We start from the raw sequence: 10,201 nt of genomic DNA, 5'->3' as shown, positions 1-10,201 counted from the left end.
AGGTCATATTGTAACCAGTGTTACACTGGGTTGCACTCCTTTGAAGTCTGTAGATAAGCTTTAGCGCAGAGAGCAAGTTCCTTTCAAGAGATCCCTACTTATAGCATTCAGTGGAGTTGTTTCACTTTTTGAAGTACACATAACTGTTTTAAGTAAGGGAAAGTACATTTATATATATTGTATAGGATGTTAAGTGAATATTTGTCTCTCACATACTGTATGATTTTTAAAACAAACTAGAAAAATTTCTAAAGAAATTTTGAGTGTGCCTGACTCTGGCCCCGTCGTCCCCATGCATTATTACTGACACTGCTCAGCAAATTCAGTACTAGAAAATAAATTTTGAGAGTGACGAGTGGGCTCTTGCTGGGGGTCTGTATTCAAAAAGCACACGTCAAACAGTCATTTTTAACATGTTTATTTAGACACAGAAGCAGCTAGCGCTTACGTGCTAGCAATTAGCATTAGCATTTTTAGCTAGCAGTTAGCATTAGCATGTTAACATTAAGATGTTAGCATTACCATGTTGACGATGATGGACTAGCAGTTAGCATTAGCATGTTAACATTAGTATTTTAGCATTAACATGTTAGCATTAGCATGTTAGCGTTGATGGGCTAGCAGTTAGCATAGCATGTTAACATTAGCATGTTAACATTATCATGTTAGCGTTGATGCGCTAGCAGTTACGATTAACATGTTACCATTAACATGTTAACATTAGCATGTTAACATTAGCATGTTAGCATTAGCATGTTAGCGCTGATGCGCTAGCAGTTAGCATTAACATTTTAGCATTAGCATGTTAACATTAGCATGTTAACGCTGATGCTCTAGCAGTTAGCATTAGCATGTTAACATTAGCATGTTAACACTGACACTCTAGCAGTTAACATGAGCATGTTAACATTAACATTAACATGTTAGCATTAGCATGTTAGCATTAACATGTTAACGCTGATGGGCTAGCAGTTAGCATTAGCATGTTAACATTAGCATGTTAACATGAGCATGTTAACATTAGCATGTTAGCATTAACATGTTTGCATTAGCATGTTTGCATTAGCATGTTAACATTAGCATGTTAAGGCTGATGCGCTAGCAGTTAACATTAGCATGTTAGCATTTGCATGTTAGCATTAGCATGTTAACGCTGATGCGCTAGCATGTTAGCATTAGCATGTTAACATTAGCATGTTAGCATTAGCATGTTAACGCTGAAGCGCTAGCAGTTACCATTAGCATGTTAACATTAGCATGTTAGCATTAACATGTTATCATTAGCATGTTAGCATTAACATGTTAACGCTGATGCGTGTGGAAATGTATAATAATGTTTGAATTAAAATAGATGTGTGTTAAATGTATCTGTGTAAGTATAAGGTCACACAGAGTATATTGTTTTTAAATGTTGTGTAACTAGTATAAGTGTTTTGTAGAAGTTGCAGGTTCAAGGCCTACACACAAAGAGAGAGAGACGAGGGGGGGCTGCACTTGAGTTTGTTTAGAACTGAGAGCAGAAACAGAACATCTTACTAGACAGGTTGTGTCAAAGTTCACGATGCCCTACCAGACAGAGTACTCCCACGCTAAGATGCAAACTGTTCTCAGGAAGAGTACTATCTATGGAGCAAAACCCCCAATAAAAGTGTCTGTTTAAGAGAAATGACCATGAAAGGACTTGTAGATGTATAGTGAACGCCCTATGACATATGCTTTGTATCTGTTTTGTGTGTGTGTTAATAAAACTTAGCCAGAAGCTTTGGGACCCCAGAACTCAGCAGTGCGAGAAGGTGAACAGGCCGCGGGGTCTGTTAAGATTCAGAGCTGTGTTCTCCCTTTGCAAAGGTGAAACTGGAATCTGTCTTTGTCTCCTTCATTTCAGACATCTCTCTGTTTGTATTTCAGGTCTGTAGCAATTCGGGGTGGTTTTGCAACACCACAACAATTTGGGGGCTCGTCCGGGATCAACTGTGAAGTTGAACAGACCTGAACGGTGAAAGCAATTAGGCTTCATTGGACTTAAGGACCAGGTACGAATGGACAGAGGGCACGGGCCGGCATCAAAAGGTAAGCAGAATTTTGATCTGCATTGACTACTACTAAATTAAACGTGTCCTAGGTCTCAGTAGTAACTTGTCTGTAAAAGTGAGAGATGGAGAATTAAGAACACAAAGACATAAAACAGTAATGTATTGAACGAGTGAAATGAGAAAAATTCTGTGTTAAAGCAAGCCAAAGTCTGTGAGTTGAAGATAGCAAGACCAGTATTAGGAACCTGTGAGCATCTATCAACAAGACCAGAGCTTTGAGAACACAGGCTGTGAGTCCTCTGGATAGCAAGACCAGTAATTAGCAAAAAAAAACTGTGAGCATCCATTGACAAGACCAGCGTCCTCGAGTGTGGTAACTCCCACAATATTCTGACGAGGTATTGGTTGAACTGGGTTTGAGGCCCGGGGCAGTGAGGACCCCCGAATTCTGAATTAACCCGTGAGCTACTTGCAGCAAGACCGGAATGTTGTTATTGTGTATGTGTTGATTTTGTATTTGTTTGAACATGTTTAGATAGATTTTAAGAAAAAATTGCAATCACACACAAAGTATGAATGTTGGAGTCTCTGAACACTGAAACATAACTGCACTAGTTAGGCGGTTGTGGACGTAAGTGAACAGTCCAAATCACTGATACATGCGGTTTGGTGTCATGATTCACGGCTAGTCGTGAATCATATGGACTGAGCGCTCGGGACACAGCGTGCCATACGGCTCGGTCGGCCAGACCTAGATAACACACAGATAACACACTCCCTTAGAAGCTAAAGATCTAACCGTGAGTTGTTCATAAAAACAAAAATAAAGAAAAAAAAGAGGAACAACAAGACCGGAGAAATAGAAGTCCCGTGAACACAAAGCACGTCCTTGAAAACATAAAAAGGTAGAGTTTAATTGTACACATTAAGTCTGCATGTACATGCACACACATAGACACACACACATAGACACACACTTGGGTAATGCATGAATGTGAATGTGTATGAGTGCTAGAGGAAAGTGGTTGAAGCAGCAGCACTGCCGGAAACCAGTCTCTGGTGTAAACGGAAGGCAGTGACCTGTTGAAGTAGACCACCGAAATCTAGATTGAGGATTTATTTGCACTGTGTGTAGTACGAACAGAAAACAGCAGTTTGTATATCCAGACGTCGTATTTTAATAATTTTGGCAGTACGAACAGAAAACAGCAGTTTGTATATCCAGACGTCGTATTTTAATAATTTTGGCAGTATTACGGACGTATCAATTGACAATATGGACGGAGAGTTTGACAGAGAAACAGACGATGGGGGGTGGGGACCCAGCAGCTCGTACAAGACTGTGACTGAACAGCTGTTAGAGATGCAGCGTGTAGTGCGGAGCATGCACGGTAGTAAAGACACAGATGAGATTATGAAGCAGATGAGAGAGGATGTGAGTAAGGTTTTACTGGAAAAGGGAAAGACAGAAAAGGATAAGGGACTGTTAGGCAAGTTGTTCTGGGCAGAAGCCAAAGTAGCAGGAAAGGAACAGGAGAGAGCAGGAGAGGAAGAGAAAAAAGGTGGGTGGTTGAAGAAGGGAAAGAAAAGAGACGCGCAGCGTGAGGCAGAAAAGAGAAACCAAAAGTGGAACAGATGGGCTATGTGGTGGCAGGCAGCACAGCACACAATGACTGAGCAACCTAAAAAGACTCTGACTAAAGACCTGACTCCGGCACCACCCCCGTATGCACCCGCGACACCTAGCGCTCCTACAAACCCTCCACCAACTCCTGCAGGAATGTACCCCGCGTTACAGATTACAGCAGGAAAGCTCTATATCGATCATGTTCCCTCAGAAGAAGAATTAGACAACACGTCAGTAACAGGGTACGCTTGTAGTATGAGCTCTGAATGCAGCGGGAGCTCTGATGTCTCCTCAGTCAGATTTAAGAACCTCCCTACTCCGTGTAAAACATCATACCCAAAAGGGGCGGAGGGACATGACATCAGTGTGCTCTTTAGTGACAGGGTTCTTAGAGAGGACCGAGCGGAGATTCTCAAAGAGATGTCGAGGCGAGAAGCGGCTGTAAACCGACAACTCCAAGAATTGGAGGAAGCCGTGAGACAGCAGATACGGGGCGGAAACCTCCACCCCCTAGTACCGCCCCCTCTGACGTTGGAGAGGGACCTGACAACGCCAGGGTGGGCTTGGAGGCTGAAGGCTCGTGGCGGACGGGAGAACAGGCGGGGAGACAAGTACGGGTGGATGCCATCCTGAAGGGACAATGGGAAAACCCTGGAGGGCCAAGAACTGACCTCCTCATACCAATAGAGGAGGAAGAGGAAGGACCTGTCCGTAGCCACCCACGTCGTATGCTTCTGAGAAGTGGCAAGCAAGTAGGACCAGACCCGTTGTTAAACATGCCACTGATTAAGTCAGGAAATTGTGATAGATATCGCCCTTTTGAGATAGGAGACGTACAAGCCCTGGTTGATAAATTACCTCCAGTAAGCGAAGGAGGCACCCTGTGGCTCGCACAGCTCGACAGCCTGACAGCAGGACAGAGATTAGCTCCAGGAGATTTTAGGGCTGTGATTTCTAGGTGACTCACAGGAGCAGATGTCAGGGAAATTGAGATAGATGCACAAACAAACTCACTAGGCGATGACACACCATTCACACGTGTTAGCACAGCCATAGGCAAAGCCATGAGAGCAAAATACCCTCTCCCCAATGCCGCAGCTATGCCAAAGATAAAATGGGATCTTAAGCAGAATCCCAGAGAGTTCCTTGATAAAAGTAAAGACATATGGATTAAACATTCTGGCGAGCATCCAGGCAAGCCAAGGAGTGCAGAGAGAGTGGTACAGACAGGCTATCTTAGAGGGTGTTCCACAGGAAGTGAAGACAGCCATGAAAAATAATCCAGACATTTGGGAAAGACACTTAATGCATCATCTGTCCAAAGCACAGGAGGCCCATGAAGGAGAACAGGATAACCTTAGCGACCTACAGGCACAGCTTCTGAAAATGCAAATAGCTAAGACTAAATAGGAATTGAAGAAAACTGAGAAACCTAGTGCTAAGGTAATGGTAGCCGCACAGCAAGTAGGGACTCCAGACTTCTATCCCGTGCCCCATTGGGCGCCACTACCTTCACCTCAGCAGCCACCACGCAGAGGCGGACCGGGTCCGAGGGGACGAGGTGGATGGAGACAGGGACAAGGGCAGTTTGCAAATGAGATGAGGTGGGCCGCATCGCCTAATGATGAATGTCACCGCTGCAAACAGAAGGGTCACTGGGCACGTGACTGTCCCCATGTTCACGGCAGAATCGAACCCAGCAACCCATATCCGGCCGGAAGACGGAGAGGGCAGTATGGTCTGCCTCTACCATGCGGCTCAGACACCGTACCATGCCAAATCGAAGGGGAATGTACAACCCACCCGGTGAAGCGCCAGATGCCCGCTACGCCATGGGGCGCCTGGGATGGCTGTGGAGACCAGTATCAACAATGACACACCCCACAGAGAGGCCAAGACAGCATTAACTTGGCAGACCCAATGCTGTCAATGAAGGTTGGCAAAACAAACCTGCCATTTTTGGTGGACACTGGAGCCACCTGCTCCACATTGATATCAACGGCTCCTGACACATTATCAAATGAGACTATCACAGTCATGGGTTTCTCTGGGGAAAAACAAACTCTGCCAGTCACAGTACCTCTGTTTACACAAGTTGGGGGACAAACGGTGAGGCATTCATATGTGCACTCTCCCACCGTGCCACTGAACCTGCTGGGCCGTGACCTCCTGATAAAATTAGGAGCTTCCATTCTTTGCAGCCCGGGCGGGCTGAAAGTGACTTTACCTGATGGCACCATGTTCCACTGTACAGGACTGGCCACCAGTGGGCAGTATCTTTTAAAACCCATTGAAGAAACGTATGCTGACATATATTGGGGAATGATCACCCCAGAGACGGCTCTAACACCTGGTGTGATCTCTGCCTACCAACAGTGGAAGCCCTGGATTGCAACCCTTGAACCATACGTATCTCCTCCGGACCCGCCTCACGTAACTCTGTTTTATGATAGGCTGCAGACAGATTGGTATCAGGACAGATTTCAGGATCAGTTAGAAGGGAAAGACTGGGTTTTTAACATCCAAAACATTTATGTGGCGCCTGAGGGGGTGGCGGCGGGAGTCAATCTGAGTCCAGAACAATTACAGTGGTACATGATGTCTGACGAGGCTGCACCACACGTCTCACTAGCTCTGCACCCACAACACCAGGCTAAAGAGTTAGGAGGCATGGTAAAGCGTGCCCTGACACAATCAGATTGGCGACAAACCCAAATACCACAGGTACAGTACTCTGCCTCGGCTAAAACATACAGGATTGTTCTCAGCACTAGTAATACGGCCGTCTTAGAACACGAACTCATTACAAGACATCATGGCCGAGAGAAAACTGACCACTATGACACGGAAAGAATACTCAAATCATTGCCAGATCATTTGTGGGCAGACGGTCCTACGGACGTCGGCCTCACAGACTGCGCTCCTATTTCCTTTTCAGTAAACACCAACACGCCTCTGTGGATCAGACAGTATCCACATAAACCTCAGGCAGAAACAGGTATAAAGGATACAATACAGGGGCTCCTACGTAATGGTGTCCTGGAGCCCTCACAGTCAGACTGGAACACCCCAATTTTACCTGTAGAGAAGAAAGGGACAGGTAAATATCGCATGGCGCACGATCTCAGGGCTATCAATAACATACTGACCACGCCTACAGTACCAGTTCCTAACCCATATGTTGCCCTAGCCAATCTAGATCCCTCTCAAAGTTGGTTCACGTGTATTGATCTAGCAAACGCGTTCTTCTGTCTTCCACTAGCGAAAGAGTGCAGGGACATTTTCTCTTTTACGTTTCAGGGACAGCAGCTGCGATACACCAGACTACCACAAGGTTTCGCCCTGTCTCCAGGGCTGTTTAATCAAGTCCTTAAACAGGCTTTGACTGATTGCTCCCTCCCAGATGGCATATCCCTGATACAGTATGTCGATGACTTGTTATTAGCCGCTCCTACAGCCACGGCATGCCTGATAGCTACACGTTCAGTCCTGCAACATTTAGCAGACAAAGGATTCAAGGTGAGCAAAGCCAAACTACAAGTCGCCCGAAAACAGGTTTCCTTCTTAGGACGAATGGTATCACAAAAGGGGGTCAGCATGTCCCCTGATCACAGATCTACCATTTTACATCACCCAAAGCCTGTGAAAGTTAAAGACATGCTCTCGTTTTTAGGGCTGACTGGATATAGTCGTAACTACATAGCAAACTACACAGGACTAACACAGCCCCTGCGTGACTTGGTGAGACAACAGGGCATGCGTAACCTTAATGCCAAACTTGACTGGACACAACCCGCTGAGACTGCATTTATCACTCTTAAACAGGCCTTGGCAACGGCGGCAGAGCTAGCCACGCCTGACTACCACCTGCCTTTCCACCTGGATGTCTCTGTAACAGACAACTGCGTGAATGGTGTTCTGTTCCAGAGAAAAGGGGGAGATAGGATAATACTGATGTATATTAGTGTAATGCTAGACAGTATGGAAAAAAGACACCCAGACTGCACACAACACGCAGCAGGGATAGCAAAGCTAATACAAAAAACTGCACACATAGTCATGGGTCACCAGTTAAACGTCCTGACAACTAGGGGTTGTACAGACTAGTCGCCACAATGACGTTTAGAGCTTGACGTCGACTAGTCGCTAATCGAGAGAGGGCTGGGCTCAATTCGTGGCAGCGGCAGCTAGTAGTGGCATTTCCGGTGCCCGCTGCCACGAATTGAGCCCAGCCCCTGCTACACTAATCTCATATTTTGATGCAAACAAGATGGACGCCTCGCAGAAAGCAACAGGTGAGGAGGTTGGTGGGTCAGTGCAAGAAACTAGCAGTGGAGGATCAAGCGTATGGAAATATTTCACCAAAGATGAGACCTGTAGCACAGTCACTTGCAAAATATGCAAGTCTGTCCTCAAATACCACAAAAGCACAAGTGCTATGCACACCCATCTGAAGAGGCACCCGCTAATGCTAGCCAATGAACTGCCTAAATCCTCACGTCCACAGTCAATTAGTGACTTCACCAAACGCCCTCCTGTAACAGACAAAAGACGCCAGCAAATCACCAGTTTACTGGTGAATTTCATTGTCAAAGATATTCGACCTTTAGCTGCAGTACATGGAGAGGGCTTCAGAGAAATGCTTAATTTTTTTGAGCCTAGCTACGATGTCCCGTCTTACAACACGCTATGGAACACTATTAAACATCAGTACGACAGCCTGCGTGAAAACATCATGAGGAAAATGAAAGGCCAGAGTGTGTCGCTAACAACTGATCTGTGGACATCCTCCACCATGGACCCATACATCACTGTGACAGCTCACTACATCACTGATGCATGGAAACTGCAGGCCCGAGTGTTGTGCACATCTATGATGCCAGAAAGGCACACAGCTGTAAATATTGCCGATCGTCTGTCTGAGATAATCAGGGAGTGGGACATTAAGGTGTTTTGCACGGTCCACGATAATGCCAGTAACATGAACTTGGCCATGGAGCTATGTGAAAAGTTCCCCAAAGATCTGGGATGCACCGGACACACGCTGCAGCTGGCTATAAAGTCTGGTTTAGTCTTACCCGATGTGGTGAAGGCTATTGATGCGGCACGGAGAGTTGTGAGCCACTTTCGCCACTCCGCACTGGCCACCTACGCCTTGAAGAGACGGCAAGAACAGCTTGGCATAAGAGCCAACAAACTCCAGAATGACTACCCGGTCCGGTGGAATTCCACAGTTGTCATGCTCCAGCGGCTCTTCGAGCAAAGAATTACGGTGCAATCTGTGCTTTCCGATGAAACGGTCACAAAACCAAGTGTCCAGAAATCACTCGCTATGAGAGCGTCACAGTGGGAGCTGGTGGAACAGCTGATCCCGGTACTGCAGCCCCTGGCCAAGGCTACTGAAATAATGTGTGGTGAGCTGCATGTGGAGTTGTCTTTCATCTATCCGGTGATTTACAACATTATCAACACCACCCTGCGTGTTCAAGCATCCGACCTGGCAACCGTGCGCACCTTCAAGATCAAGGTTCGAGAGCAGTTAGAAAAACGGTTCAAACTGGAGTCAGATGACCTGATAGAGTCCATCCCTATTGTGGCCTGTGTGCTTGATGCCCGGTTCAAGCATCTTCAGTTCGTCCCGGAGAGTAAAAGAGAGGCCGCCCAGAGCCACCTGAATGCCCTGCTGGAGGAGGAGGCAGAGCCGCTTGCAGCAACAGGTGAGTGCACCGAGCGAAGTCCGTCACCTTAATTGATTTAAATTGTGTTCTATTTCTGAATACGCAGCTTTGCTAAACTTAATCATTCGTTTTATTCTAGGTGAGGGTGTCCAAAGTGAGGATGTGGATGACAGTGAGGGAGAAGCAGTAAAGGGGAAAAAAGCCAGATTTTGAACAACTTTTCGGCCTGCACTATCAAAGTGGAAGGAGAGCGGGGAATTATTCCACCGCAAACGAAGAGGTCCGTGATTATTTGCATACACCGCAAATTCCCACCATGCAGAACCCACTGCAGTGGTGGGCCCAGAACCAGGTTAACTGCTCATGTTAACATGCCTAATGCCCTAACCTGGTAATGGTAACCGCTAATGCTTATTGATTTACTATTAACCACTACAGAATTAAATACATGCTCATTGATAAAATGCTAATGCTAGCATGCCCCTACTGTTAACTGCTAGACGTTAATGCTAGCCACTCATTTTCAGTCAGTAAGCATACATGTTAATTGCTAGCACGTCAGCGACAGCAGAGCCAGCTGGCTCATTAGCTTTAGCTGTATTAAAGGACTTGCTAAACTGGTAACATTAGCGGCCAATGCTAAAATTAATGCCAAATGCTAACATACTATTCACATTAGCCACTAAAAATTTAAAGACATGGTACTTGGTTAACCCGTTATGTTCAAATTACCTTGCGCGTGGAGCGCTAGCTGCTCCTGGGTCTAATACACATGTTAAAAATGACCATTGAGGTTGTGCTTTTTCTCACTACAGACCCCCGGGCAACAAGCCCACTCGTCACTCTCAAAATTTCTGCCGGAA

The 10,201-nt window shown here is 46.0% G+C and overlaps 2 protein-coding genes across 2 annotated transcripts; both read left to right on the top strand.

Annotated features, from left to right (window-relative positions):
• Window positions 1-1,363: 1,363 nt before the first annotated feature.
• On the top strand, window positions 1,364-4,750 carry LOC113745160 (uncharacterized). Its single transcript, XM_027276646.1, has 2 exons — window positions 1,364-3,218; window positions 3,277-4,750. Exon 2 carries the CDS (start codon window positions 3,310-3,312, stop codon window positions 4,291-4,293), a length of 984 nt encoding a protein of 327 aa, XP_027132447.1. The 5' UTR covers window positions 1,364-3,218; window positions 3,277-3,309; the 3' UTR covers window positions 4,294-4,750.
• A 3,102-nt stretch (window positions 4,751-7,852) lies between these two features.
• LOC113745159 (zinc finger BED domain-containing protein DAYSLEEPER-like) lies at window positions 7,853-9,668 on the top strand. The gene is made up of 2 exons (XM_027276645.1): window positions 7,853-9,377; window positions 9,478-9,668. Exons 1-2 carry the CDS (start codon window positions 7,931-7,933, stop codon window positions 9,549-9,551), a joined length of 1,521 nt encoding a protein of 506 aa, XP_027132446.1. The 5' UTR covers window positions 7,853-7,930; the 3' UTR covers window positions 9,552-9,668.
• Window positions 9,669-10,201: the final 533 nt, after the last annotated feature.

The sequence above is a fragment of the Larimichthys crocea genome, unplaced genomic scaffold (genome assembly GCF_000972845.2).
Source record: "Larimichthys crocea isolate SSNF unplaced genomic scaffold, L_crocea_2.0 scaffold503, whole genome shotgun sequence".
Taxonomy (NCBI): Eukaryota; Metazoa; Chordata; class Actinopteri; family Sciaenidae; genus Larimichthys; species Larimichthys crocea.
The sequence above is the reverse complement of the archived record's forward strand: the minus strand, read 5'-3'. Positions and strand labels throughout refer to the sequence as shown.